Source organism: Hemiscyllium ocellatum, chromosome 10 (genome assembly GCF_020745735.1).
Source record: "Hemiscyllium ocellatum isolate sHemOce1 chromosome 10, sHemOce1.pat.X.cur, whole genome shotgun sequence".
In the NCBI taxonomy this organism is placed as follows: domain Eukaryota; kingdom Metazoa; phylum Chordata; class Chondrichthyes; order Orectolobiformes; family Hemiscylliidae; genus Hemiscyllium; species Hemiscyllium ocellatum.
This window is the reverse complement of record NC_083410.1, coordinates 12,551,726-12,565,869: the sequence shown is the minus strand read 5'-3', so window position 1 is coordinate 12,565,869 and position 14,144 is coordinate 12,551,726. Positions and strand designations below refer to the sequence as shown.

The 14,144-nt window shown below is 45.4% G+C and overlaps 1 protein-coding gene across 1 annotated transcript in view; it reads left to right on the top strand.

The window, feature by feature from the left end:
* LOC132819653 (thrombospondin-2-like) overlaps positions 1 to 9,967 on the top strand; it is a 72,036-nt gene extending 62,069 nt beyond the window's left edge. The window contains exons 20-22 of the mRNA XM_060831268.1: positions 701 to 798; positions 6,133 to 6,272; positions 7,766 to 9,967. Of these exons, the coding sequence (XP_060687251.1) occupies positions 701 to 798; positions 6,133 to 6,272; positions 7,766 to 7,773 (246 nt within the window). The 3' untranslated portion in view covers positions 7,774 to 9,967. The remainder of the gene's footprint in view (positions 1 to 700; positions 799 to 6,132; positions 6,273 to 7,765) is intronic.
* The last annotated feature ends 4,177 nt before the right edge of the window (positions 9,968 to 14,144 follow it).

The window sequence follows — 14,144 nt, the reverse complement described above, 5'->3', positions numbered from 1 at the left end:
TGAAGTCTTAGAACTATAGAAATGTAATTTTAAACTATCAATAGGCTAGAGGAGGGGGGGGGGGGGGGGGGGAGAACAAAAGAATATAACATCTCCTGAGAGTAGGGAGCTGGCTCAGAGCTAGCTGGCCACAACCAGTAACTGAGCACAAATGAAAAAGGGTGACTTGGTGACAGGATTCTGGCCTTTGTGCAATTACTTCAATCCCTTTAGCTCCAAGAGCTATATCTAACTCCTTCTTGAAAACATTCAGTGTTTTGGCCGCTTCTTGTGCCAGAGAATTCCACAGGCTCACCGCTCGCTGGCTGCAGCAGTCTCTCCTCGTTTCAGTCCCAAATGGCTGACCCCCTACCCTTAGACTGTGAGCCTCGGTTCTGAAATCCCCCAGACAGGAAAGCAATGGATGAGGATCGAATGTACTGGCTGCATTGATTTATGGGAGTGTGTAAGAATGGACCAAAGTGGAGATCCTTTTACAGTCAGTCTTTTGGGAAGCTTGTACCAACAGAAAACACTTTGTGAATGTAAGGAAGAAAGGAAATCAGAGCAAGAGCAGGCCATTCATCCCATCGAGCTTGTGCAACTATTCAAACAGGATCATGGCTGATTCTCGGCACTCATGTTATTTGTTCCCTGATATAGCTGGTATCCAGAAATCTATGGAGTTCTGCCTTTAGCATGCGATCTCTTTGTGTTTCAGGTTCGAACATTATGGCATGACCCCAAGAACATCGGCTGGAAGGATTATACTGCCTACAGGTGGCATTTGATTCACCGACCCAAAACAGGCTTCATCAGGTACCTCACACAATGTCCTCACATAGCTACAGTGGGTGTCCAAAACAGACCTGGGGTTCGGCTGCGTAGATCTGTAACATGGCACACAGACAGGCACAGAAAATAATAAAGTCAGCTCATGGAATGCTGCCCTTTTATATCGAGAGGATTGGAGAGTAAGGATGCAAAGCTTGCGCTGGAGTTATACAAAACCCTGGTTAGACCTCACATGGTGTACAGTGAGCAGATCTGAACACCACACCTTAGGAAGGATGTACTGGCCTTGGAGGGAGCACGGTGCACGTTTATGTGAATGATACCTGGACTTCAAGGGTTTAGTTATAAGGAGTGATTGTAAAAGTTAGGTCTGTTTTGCCTAGAATTTAGAAGGTTAAGGGGTGATCTGTTTGAAGTCTTCAAGGTACAGGGGACTCCAAAATTGTGGAGCATAGATTTAACGTGAGAGGGGGAAATACTTAAAATGGAATTGAGGGGTAACTTTTTCATGCAGAGGGTGGTACGTGTATGGAATGAGCTGCCAGAGGAAGTGATGGAGGCTGGTACAATTAGAATATTTAAAAGGCATTTGGATGGGTATATGAATAGGAAGGGTATATATGGGCCAAGTGCTAGCAAATGAGACTAGATTAGGTTAGGGTATCTAGTCAGCATGGACGGGTTGGACCAAAGGGTCTATTTCCATGCTGTCTAAGTCTGACTGTATGATTCTGTGTGAACAGGAGAGGATAGGGCAGATAAAGATAAACTATTTCCACCGGTTGGGAATTCTAGAACTAGAGACATAGTCTGAGAATTAGGGCCAGACAGTTCAGGAGAGATGTTAGGAAGCACTTCCACACACACAGGTGGGAGAGGTTTGGAACTCTCTTCCACAAACAGCAGTGGGTGCTGGGTCAGTTGTTAATTTTAAACCTGAGAAGGATAATTTTTTGTAAAAGAAAAGATATGAAGGGAGACGGGTCAAAGGCAGGTCTCTGGAGTAAGGCCACAGATCAGCCATGATCTCATTGAATGGTAGGACAGGCTTGAGGGGCTGAATGGCCTATATTCCTAAATTTCTCTAATGCACGGCAAATCCTACATTCACCTAGAAAATCTCCGGCTGGATAATTAGCACAGAGGCTGCCTCGAGGTGGAAACTCCATTGCCCTGGGATGGGAGAGGTTTTGCCTGGTCTGTCCTATCATTTTGGTTTGATCATTTGTATCAGGCAGCAACACAGAGGATGCAGAGGTTTTTACAATATATAAATTATTAATTCATGGCCTTAATGAGAGACTAATCAGCAATATTAGATCTCGTGGAATACAGGGAGAACTAGCCATTTGGTTACATAACTGTCTCAAAGGTAGAAGACAGAGTGTGTTGGTGGAGAGTTGTTTTTCAGACTGGAGGCCTGTGACCAGTGGAGTGCCACAAGGATCGGTGCTGGGTCCACTACTTTTTGTCACTTACATAAATGATTTGGATGCGAGCATAAGAGGTACAGTTAGTAAGTTTGCAGATGACACCAAAATTGAAGGTGTAGTGGACAGCGAAGAGGGTTACCTCAGATTACAACAGGATTTGGACCAGATGGGCCAAGGGGCTGAGAAATGGCAGATGGAGTTTAATTCCAGTAAATGCGAGGTGCTGCATTTTGGGAAAGTAAATCTTAGCAGGACTTATACACTTAATGGTAAGGCCCTAGGGAGTGTTCCTGAACAAAGAGACCTTGGAGTGCAGGTTCATAGCTCCTTGGAAGTGGAGTCGCAGGTAGGTAGGATAGTGAAGAAGGTGTTTGGTATGCTTTCCTTTATTGGTCAGAGTATTGAGTACAGGAGTTGGGAGGTCCTGTTGCGGCTGTACAGGACATTGATTAGGCCACTGTTGGAATATTGCTCATAAAATGCTTACAACAGAGAATGTGGCATTGCAGCCATTGTGTCTATCTGCAAGATAGAAGATATCCAGGGAATGTTTCAGGGACATTGCTTCAAATTCCAAATGCTGACATTTGAACTCCATTTCTCAGAAAAAATCCAAAGGCAACCTTACATCTACCATCAATTGGATTCACTGATGTCCTTGAGGGAAGGAAATCTGCAGCCCTTACCCAATCTGACCTACCTGTGACTCCATGTACAAGGCTGTCTTGTATCACTACAACTCTGTCTGTCCTAAGCTTCAGACACATGCCTATCCCCTTGGTGGAGGATAGAGTGGCCCCCTTTAATGGGGGTCCCAGGGTATACCTCTGTGGGTACATATTTTTCCAACTGAACATCTTTCATTCAATAGGATCATGGCTGATTCAACATTCCTCGTGTCCACTTTCCCACCCTTTTCCCCATAACCCTCGATTCCCCGACTGATCAGCAATCTCTCTGTCTCAGCCTCAAATATACACAAGGACCCAGCCCCCTCAGCTCTCTCTGGGGTTCCAGAGACACTCAACCCTCTGAGACAAGAAGTCCCTCCTCATCTTCGTCTTAAACTGGTTCCCCTTTATTCTGTGATTACACTGTCTGATCCTAGGCACTACAATGAAGAGAAACATCCGTCTCAGCATTGACCCTGTCAGGCCCCTTAAAGAATCTGATACCATTTAGTGGGATCATCTCTCATTCTTCTGAGCTCCAGTGAGTAGAGTCTGAACCTGTTTAGTCTTTGCTCATAAGACAATCTCTTCGTATCAGGGATCCTCAGAATGAGCCTTCTCCAAACTGCCACCAATTAAATAATATCTTTCTTTCAGTAAGGGGACCAAAACTGCTCGCAGTGCCCCAGGTGTGACCTCGCCAGCCCCTCGTGCACTCCTCACTTCTCGTGCTCCAACTCCCTTGAAATAAGGGCTGACATTCTATTAGCCTTCCTGATTAAATGCTGTACCTGTGTGATAGCATTCTGTGTTTCACGCACAAATATGCCTTTCTTCTTTACTCAACCCCCCTCCCCCCCCCCCTCCCCCCGACAGCCGTACAAAGGTTTTCAGTTGCTATTTTCCTGGAGGTGTTCACTGATTGAATTTCACCCGGTTGACACCTCAATTGAAACCGAAGACAGAGGAATCTCTGAGGAATGCAATAAATCCCCTCACACCACAGCTCCCTTTCAACACCAACATTTCCACAGTGAACGGTGAAGATTTCAGTAAGCGGCCACAAAATAAACGTGTTGAGTTATTACTAACTGATTTGAAAGCGTTTTGAAACCTGAAGCCATTCACTAAAGAAGGAATCACGTGAAGCACAAACTGAAATTCTTCAGTCTCCCTTCACGACTGTCCTCAAGATCTGCTTCTTGTGCCAAACTGATGGCGAACTGCCCGAATGTCTCACGATGTGGCTTGGTGCCAAATGTTCCTTTCCAATACTCCTCTGAAGCTCCCTGGGGACAGTTTATTATTTTAAGTTTTCTCTAAATCCCAGTTGGCTTCACATACTGAATCTCTCACTATGGAACATGGTTTACTGCGACAGAGGCGTTCATAGAGTCATAGATGTACAGCACGGAAACAAACCCTTCGGTCCAACCCGTCCATGCCGATCTGATATCCCAACCCAGTCTAGTCCCACCTGCCAGCACCTGGCTCATATCCCTCCAAACTCTTCCTATTCACATACCCATCCAGATGCCTTTTAAATGTTGCAATTGTCCCAACCTCCACCACATCCTCTGGCAGCTCATTCCATACACGCATCCACCCTCTGTGTGAAAAAGCTGCCCCTGAGGTCTCTTTTATATCTTTCCCCTCTCACCCTAAGCCTATGTCCTCTAGTTCCAGTCTCCCCGACCCCAGGGAAAAGACTTTGTCTATTTACCCTATCCATGCTCCTCATAATTTTGTAAACCTCTATAAGGTCACCACTCAGCCTCCGACGCTCCAGGGAAAACAGCCCCAGCCTGTTCAGCCCCTGCTCGTTGATCATTTCTTGACGACTTGCAGCAAAATTACAAACGTCCAACATTTAGAAATTAACCTTTAAAGCATTGGTACTTTATTTGTCTGCCCTCTGAGACAGCCCAGTTGACCACTCAGTTAGATTTAGGAGCACCATTGCTCACAGTCACCTTCTCATGGACAGTGAAGGATGGAAAATAAACGATGGTGCAGATAGCGATACCCATATCCCCTCAACGAAGGAAAAGGTAAACTTTTATTGGACTTAAATACCATTTTCTTTAACCAAGTCATTGATGGTGACAAAGGGGATGTTATTCAAATCCATTGAGGGTGAGTTTTCAAATGATGCTTTGGAAGTTGACAGTAGTCACTTAGGGGCCTAGTGTCACCCGCAGATAACCCAGTCTAATCCACAGTCTCAAACTGTAAATTCTGGAATATCTGACAGCAAAGTGAGTCTTCAGGCCCATCTCAGATCCTGACATGGAAGCAGGCCATTCAGCCCATTGAGCCCTCCATGCAGGCCCACCCAATGTAACCCTGCATGGCCTATGGCCAACCCACCTAACCTGCACACCTTTGGATCGTGGGTGGAACCTCTCACAGACACGTGGAGAATGTGCAAACTCCAAACAGACAGTCGCCCGAGGGTGGAATGGATCCCATGTCCCCAGCTCTGTGAGGCAGCCGTGCTAACACTGAGCCACCGTGCCACCTCACTCTAAAGAGTGAAGAAGAGACGAATTGTCTGTGACAGTGAGAGTGAACACCAAACCTCCAGGTAGCTGCATGACCCCATAGGCACTGGGGACTTCATGCCCATCAGCCATCAGCCCAATGATTGACTCCTGAGTCTGGAGCTCCTGGAACAGACAAAAGAATTACAGGAAACGCTGTTGGTGAACTTTAGAAGTGTTCAAGACAGGCCGTTCTCTTAAACAAAATGCAAAATTAATAGTGACCGCACTTCACTTGAAGTACTGCCTTTGATCTGTACGTCAGATTTCTTAGAGTGAATGTCCATACCTATGATGTGCTCTGAGATAGAGAAGTTAGTGAGGGACTTTGAATGTGAATGCTGTAGTAGTTGTTTATGGGATGTGTTCTGAGGTGGGTGCGTTCAGGTTTCACTCTGTGGTTGCAGACACTGTGTGAAGTGGATTTCAAGTACCCAAGATCAGGAAATGCAGCAAACACTGATTGCTGGAGAGACTCAGCAGGTCTGGCAGCGTCTGTTGAGAGGGAAAGAGAAACCGAGTTAGCTTTTCGAGTCTGGTGTTGAACTCAGGGTCCTGCTGCTGTTGCTGATGGACACAGAAGCTGCCAGACCAGCTGACCTCCTCCAGCATTTCCTCTTTCGATTCTGCTCTCCTGCATTTTGGTTTTCCCTGCGAGTACGGTTTGGTGCGTTAGGAAGCAGCTTCAGTTCTGCTTCTGTTTTTCTGCAGAGTGGTGGTGTATGAAGGAAAACAAATCATGGCTGACTCTGGCCCAATCTACGACAAGACATTAGCTGGCGGACGACTAGGGCTGTTTGTCTTCTCCCAAGAGGCCCTCTACTTCTCTGACCTCAAATACGAGTGTCGAGGTAAGTGACGGTTGCTGTTTTTCTCTGGGTGTTTTTTGATGGAATATATAATAACCACAGGAGATTCCCTGTCACCACCTCACGCGGTCCCATCTCCAAATAGATGTTCACAGGACCCTTTCAATATTAGAGACCCATCCATTGGTTGAAGCAACCTGAACAAAGTTGGAATGGGCCTTTTGCAGTCTTTATGACATAAATTTTACATTGGAAATGTAGACAGTTACACATTATAGTTACATTTTATCATATTTTGCTTATTTATTATATATAAATAAAATATAACTTCTACATGTGAGTATACAATGTGTCACACTGCAAAGTAATTAAATCCCTCTCATTCATTGAGCTGTCCTGTTCTGGTTATGACTCCGAAAGGATTCTTTTCACAATGATTAACAAAGGAACAGCAGGTGTTCCTGTAGCCCTTCCAACCTGGAGATCACAGTGGGTCAGGCAGCACTCATGGAGAGAGAGAGAGAGAGCGAATGTTTCGAGTCGAGGTGACTCTTCATTAAGAACTATTGTCTCGACATTGTGTCTTTATTGTGTTACCTGAAAGTGGGCCAACAGTAGTTCCCTGGTGCATTCTCCATGACTAACCAGAATAGAAGACCAATCTGCACCATTTTCTCAAGCTGTACACATTGTTGCTCCCTCTGAAATTTGGCATTCTTGCATCAGTCCTGACGAGTGCGAAAAGAAACATTCTGACAGCATGTCTTGAAAATATTCCTCTCTTCCTTGAGACTTCTAATTGGGGAGGGTACAGCGGGTATCAAGGAGGGCACATGGAATGTTGGCACTTTCCCCCAAAGAGAATGGAGCATTAAAATACTGAAGGGTTGTTGCAACTGCACAAGGCATTAGCAAGGCTGCAGCTGGTGTCCTCTGTCCCGATTTGGTCTCCTTATTCGAGGAAGGATGCAATTCCATTGGCTGCAGTTCAGCGAAGGCTTAGATTAATTCCAGAAATGAAAGGCTTCACCTATGAGGAGAGTTTGAGCAGTTTAGGCCTGTTCCCACTGGAGCTTTGAAGAATGAGAGGAGATCTCATCATGGTCTCTAAGATGTGAAACGAGAGTGACAGTAGATGTAGAGAGGATGTTTTCTCATAGCGGTCAATCTAGGATGAGAGGACAAAGATGGTAGATTTAAAACTGAGGTGAGGAGAAATTATTTCTCTCAAAGGCGATAAATCTGTGGAGTTCACTACCCCAGAGTGCAAGGGATGCCAGGACACTGACTAAGTTTAGGAGATAAGAACGATTTTTGAATATTGATGATGGGTTGAAGGGTTATGGAGAGCAGATAGGAAAGTGGAGTTGAGGCCAAGATGAAATCAGCCCAGGATTGTATTGAATGGAGGAACAGGCTGGAGGGGCTGAATGGCCTAGTCCTGCACCAAGCCCTTATGAGACACCATTTTGCAAAGTCATGGGAGGTCCCCCCTTGAGTGTAAAGAGTTTCAATGCGACATCTTGTTTTCACAGATAACTGAGCACCCGCTGGTGGCACACGAGATGGAATCCCTGGATGTTCCTGTGCTGCCCCGTCACCTCAACTGGACTGGGAGTCCCGACTTTCCGCCCACCCCTCCTTCTGTCCCCTGCCCCCCACTCCATTGTCGTTCAGTGGCCTTCGACCTGTGGCCCCTCCACACTGTTCCCCCACCCCGTTCCCCTTCCCTCACACACAACTCCATTCACCTGCAGCCAACTGTGGTGACCGTTCCCTCCCGCTGTGTGCACCAGCTCCCTCTGAACGGCCTGGCAGGAATGTGGCAAACCTAGATGTTCCCGACAGGAAGCTGACTGTATCTCCGACACGTCTCGCAAAACCGTCACTATACCTAGTTAGAGGGATTACTGATCATTTAAAAAAACGTATCGTACTGCAATTTAAGCCTGCCTTTACTATTTTCTGATAAGGCTGTTGTCAAGGAGACTCGGACTGTTACTTTAATCAACAAAAAAAACGAGAGAAAGAAGAAAGTCTGATTTAACAATGTTTAAAAATGACATCTTCTGGGAAACAAGAATGAATTACAAAAAAAAAAGTTTTCAAAACACTTTGTTTACAACTTTTTCTAGCACATTTCATTGTCTGTATGTAAAAGCTTTCAGCCATTCGGTATTACACGAGGCACAGCTATTGCAGTCATAACATACAAATCCTATAGAAATTCTCTCTCTTATGTAACACTGAATTGATTTAACTGACATGCTCAGCTGAGTGAAAGCTATTCTGGGCGGGTGCTTCATAGACAAAGCAAGGCTCAACCAATAATATATCGGCTTAGTCTGAATATATGTGGATGTGCATCTATGTATATTCTATATATCACATATCACTTTTGTTTTATTGTACACACATTGCAGTCTTTCAATGTTAGTGACAGCTATTAACACTTCTTCTGACATGAAAAGCAACCCTCTCCTCCTTGTAACCTTTCTGCATCTCCCCTCCCCTCCTTTCTCCCAACCTCCCCACCCACCCTTCCCCATCCCATTTTACCCCACACCCCAAACCTCTCCCCCGCACCTCAGAATCGTTGGACAAGGAACGTCAAGTGGTTCCACAGACCATCACACAAAACACGACCACCTTTCAAAGGAAGAGAAAACAGTTTGCAGAGGGTGAGGGGGCAAAAGATGTGAATATTTAGATTGTATCATATTTTCCTATTTAATTTATTTATGATTTTATTTTCTCTCTCTCTCTCTCTCCCCCCTTTCTTTTAAAAAAATTGTTTGTGGGAAGCAGTGAATTTTGCCAAAGATTGTAAATAATTTATTTATTTGTTTACACTGAAGCAATATCGAAATTTGAAAAAAAGGATCTTGGCCGGCAAACCCTAATCTATATTTTTTTGATTAATATTAGGCAAATAAACTATCGAAAAGGCTGAAACAGTGTTCTGTGAGTTAAACCAATTTGTGTTAATACACAGTATTTGTTAGTCAAATTTGCTCTACCTTGGGTATCCGTTTAAATCGTAAAATAAAAATAAACTCTGGTATTCTGCAAAGCAAGCGAGACCAGGGCCTATACTTAGGCCTAGTGTTTTCCTTGGATACTGTGCAGGCCTCTTATGACACAATTGGCCTCCCTATTAATCTGCTCTGTCCCTGAAGCGAGTGGTACTAACTGAACTTGGCAGTTAATATTCACTCAAGCAACAGGCCCTTCCCCAAAAACCCGTGCCTGACCTCTTCCTGGCAAATTCAAACTGGGCAAGCCTGCCAGTAATAAATGGGCACTTTCCGACCAGGCATCGCAAACCGTGCCCTACAACGATCGCAGGGTCGGTTTCGCCAACTATTGCTGGCACCGGGCAACTCCCACATTTTCCATTGCTCCATTCTAGTGGTATTTACCTCAAACACTGCACAATGAGTGTACGGCGATATTCCACCCCCCCCCCCCTCTTAGAGCAGCAAGATAACCGTATGTTGTTTGATCCAAAATCTTGCCACATCAATGCATGCCTTCACATTGTAAAGCTGTTGAGTACTGCAGGATTTGTTTTCTTTCATCAGATTTTGACACTTGTTCATTGTGTTTTTTTTTCTTTGGAAGTATATAAATATATGCATAAACGCGCACACAAGTTTAGCACATTAACTGTACATAGCTAAGGGTGCAGTTTGTTAATGAAGCATTTAATAAAAATACTCAGCTTTACGTTTCAATATTCTTTTATCAGAGTTGCAGCATTTGCTTGCAAAGGATTGCTCTCCTGTACAGCAATGCATTTGGCTCAGGTGATAAAGCAGAGAGAAGCAATCTGCATGGTTTCTTCCTTGGATAATAAGTGTCGCACTTACAACATGCCTCTGTCATGAGTTCAAACAGTGTGTCATAGATGGTGAGAGGAAAACAACAACAAACTGTAATAGCTGACAGAAGTCAGGGATTGTTAGATAGAAAGGAAGCGTATGTCTAGAAATCCCACAAACCTCTGTGGTGTAGCCACTGTTCTAATGTAGAAGAGAATACAGCAACCATATTGCACATAGAACAAGCCACAAGTGGGCAGTATCGGGGTGATCTGTCTTTGTCACGTTGGTTGAGGACAAATATTGGTCAGGACATCATGAAAGCCATTCGACATTTAGAATTGTGCCGTGGGGTCATACCTAATTTGAGCCCAGGTGGATCACCCCTTCAGGAAGGAAATCTGAAGTCCTTACCTAGTCTGGCTTACACTTGCCCCCTGATCTACAGAAAAGTGGTGACTCCACTCAATGGCAGGGGTGTGTGCCTTGCCTGTGATGCCCACATCGCCTGAAAGAATAATGAGAAAAACCTTGTCTTTCAGAAGCCAGTCCATCAAACTGCCTTCTCCCCTGTCTGTCAACCCTTCCCTCAGCAAGAAATGCATTCAATTGTTTCTTGACTCCATGTACACCGCACGATGAATGTAATTCTACATTTGTATTGAAGTGAACAGCCTTCACAGCTTTGCTGTCAATGTTGACTAAATTGCAACCTGCAAGAAAACTTTCTTTGTTTACTCATCTGCTTGTTATGATCAGGAAGGCAATGCCAGAGAGGGGGCCAGAATTGAATTGAAATTTTCAGAATGCAGTTGGGGAAATCCTTGATAAACAGGAGAGTTGCCAAGCTGTGGAGAAAGAACAGAAAGTATAGGTTTAATTGGACGGTTTCTTACAAAGACTTTGCGCAGACATGATGGGACGAATGAGGATAAAAGGCCGACACAACGTCGAAAGCCAAAGGGGCCTGTATTGTGCTGTACTGTCCTGTGTCCTCAATGGCCTGTAAGGATTTGTGAGCTTTTCTGTGAAGGTGAAAGCGAGAGAGAACCTTCCAGAATCAAAGGATAGAATCAGGATGGATGGGTTATAAATGTTGTGAGCTGGGGGTAAAGATGGTGAGTATGACATTCAGGAGGATATTCAGGAGTGAGAACATTCTGGAATGGTGGGGGTGAGGTCATCTCTGTGTTAGGTAAGTTAAGCTCAAGTCATGTCACAGCAACTGCTTTCTGGGCCCTTATCAAAAAGGAATGGTTCCTCAAACTGTTCCTGGAGTGAGTGATTTAGGGAGTGAGGAGACAGGGCAGGTATTGTCTGAGCACCAATGAACAGCTGAAATAAAAATGAAGAAGGCTGGAGAAACTCAGCAAGTCTGGCGGCATCTGTGGTGAGAGGAAACAATTAATGTTTAGAATCCATTATGATTCTTCTTCATACATGAAGAGCGATCACTTCCAAAGAGATATTGGACTCAAGCCATTAACACAGCTGCTGCCAGACCCGCTAAATTTCTTCAGCATTTCTCGTTTTTGTCTCAGATTTCCAGCAGTCTTGCTTTTAATGAGTACCTTGATCTTTCCTTGACCTTCTTTGTCGGTTCTAGAGTTAACTGAAGCTCGGGATGAGGAAGTAATCCCCCAGTGAAGAGGAACCAATGAATGCTCTTCCAACTCTCCTGCTTGTTCAATTTCTATTTCACAATTCCTTAGCTCAGGAAGGCTGGGCAAGACCCAATTCTGGCAAGAACATGAATCTCCTCACTCAAAACATCCTACATTTAATTGAAACCTGGTGCGTCCATAAATAACTTTATACACAGCTCTTCCTTCCACATTGACACGTTTAGGGTGACTTATTACAAGGTCCCTATTGGAGCCCTGTTGCCTCCTGCTGTGCAGTGTGGGTAAATTGAAGTACGGTGGCCTGTAGCTTCCTCCTCTCACATTGGGAAGACCCTACAGGCTAGGCACATATGCCACCTTTTGAGAATCCAGTTTTGCCCCCTGCTCTGCTTGAGGGAATAAAAAAACGAAAGGGCAATGTTAAGGCTTGCACCTTCTAATTGGTTTTAAGCCAAAGGCTGTCAGTGCAGCAGAGTGCTCCAGGGCAGTACCCAATCCCCAATGTGTGAACTGATGGAAAAGCATTTAGTAATGACAAAACTCTGGCACATAGGAGCAAACACCTTGCCTGCTCCACTATTCAATAAGATCATGGCCTATTCTGACCAGAGGACTCAACCCCACTTTCCCACCTAGCCCCCAGTACATGTTGCAGTTGTATAAGACTCTGGTGCAACCGTATCTGGAGTATTGTGTGCAGTTTTGGTCGCCATACTATAGGAAGGATGTGGAGGCATTGGAACGGGTGCAGAGGAAGTTTACCAGGATGTTGCCTGGTATGGTAGGAAGATCATATGAGGAAAGGCTGAGGCACTTGGGGCTGTTTTCATTGGAGAAAAGAAGGTTTAGGGGTGACTTGATAGAGGTGTACAAGATGATTAGGGGTTTAGATAGAATTGACCATGAGAACCTTTTTCCACGTATGGAGTCAGCTATTACGAGGGGGCATAGCTTTAATTTAAGGGATGGTAGGTATAGGACAGATGTTAGGGGTCGATTCTTTACTCAGCGAATCGTGAGTTCATGGAATGCCCTGCCAGTAAAAATGGTGGACTCTCCCTCTTTATGGGCATTTAAACGGGCTTTGGATAGGCATATGGAGGAAAGTGGGCTAGTGTAAGTTAGGTGGGCTTGGATCCGCGCAACATCGAGGGCCAAAGGGCCTGTACTGCGCTGTATTTTTCTATGTTCTACTCCTTGACTCCCCGAATGTTTCTAGCTCATGCTCAATGACCCTGCTTCCAAAATGTTCCAGGGAAGTGAATTCTACAGACTTCGACTCCCTGAGAGGAGAGGAGGAAAGGAAATGGATACGCCTTCGACATTAAACAGTGTGGTCAGCCTACCCTGACATGAACCATGGAAAATAAGCCACAGATCTGACAACTGAACACTTTGACATCCATGAGCCCAGTCAGCACGCACTCCACAAATTGTCCCGATGGAAGTGGAAGCAGGAGTTGGGACTATTTCCAGTTGGCACAGAGACAGTGTCCCTGGGCGTGTAAGGCTCCCGAAACTGAGCAGGCCTCGGCTGCAGTGAGAGGCACCTCAACGAGAAGCTGCTGTCTTCAGGCATTTGTTAAAGCTTCACTAAAAATACTGAAAGCAAGTCAGATCAGCAAAGTGAAGGCATACTCTGGGTAGGCTGGCATTTGGATCCTGAATAGCCCAGGGTGGCTGGGGGCCTGTGAGGTTGCCAGGAGTCAGTACAGTACAATGGTCTGTAGGCCGAGAGTCGCTGTAGTAGATTAGATACCCTACAGTATGGCAGCAGTGCTAACCACCGAGCCATCGTGCCATCCACACACAATAGTGGGGCTTTCGTTTATTGCTGTACTGACGCCTGGAGATCTTGTAGGACTGGAGCAGGGAGTTATAATAGTACTGAGGCCTGGGGTCAATGCAGTACTGGGGCCTGAAGTCACTGCAGTACTATGGTCTGTATGGCAAAGCCACTGCAGCAGATTAGATTTCCTACAGTATGGAAACAGGCCATTTGGCCCACCAAGTCCCTCTGAAGAGTAACCCATCCAGACCCATTCCCTAATCCTATATTTACCCTGACAAATGCACCTAACACAATGGGCAATTTAGCGTGGCCAATTCACCTTCACATCTTTGGATTGTGGGAGGAAACTGGAGCACCCAGAGTACACCCACGCAGACACAGGGAGAATATGCAAACTCCACTCAGACAGTCACCCAAGGCTGGTATTGAACCTGGGCCACTGGCACTGTGAGGCAGCAGTGCTAACCACTGAGCCATCGTGCCGTCCACCCACAATAGTGGGGCCTGGAGTTATTGTAGTACTGGGGCTTGGTGTTATTGTAGTAGTGGGGCCTGGAGGCAATGCAGGACTGGGGCCTGGCCTCACTGCAGTACTATGGTCTGTAGGCCAAGAGCCACTGTAGTAGATTAGATTCCCTACAGTATGGAGACAGGCCATTTGGCCCAACAAGTC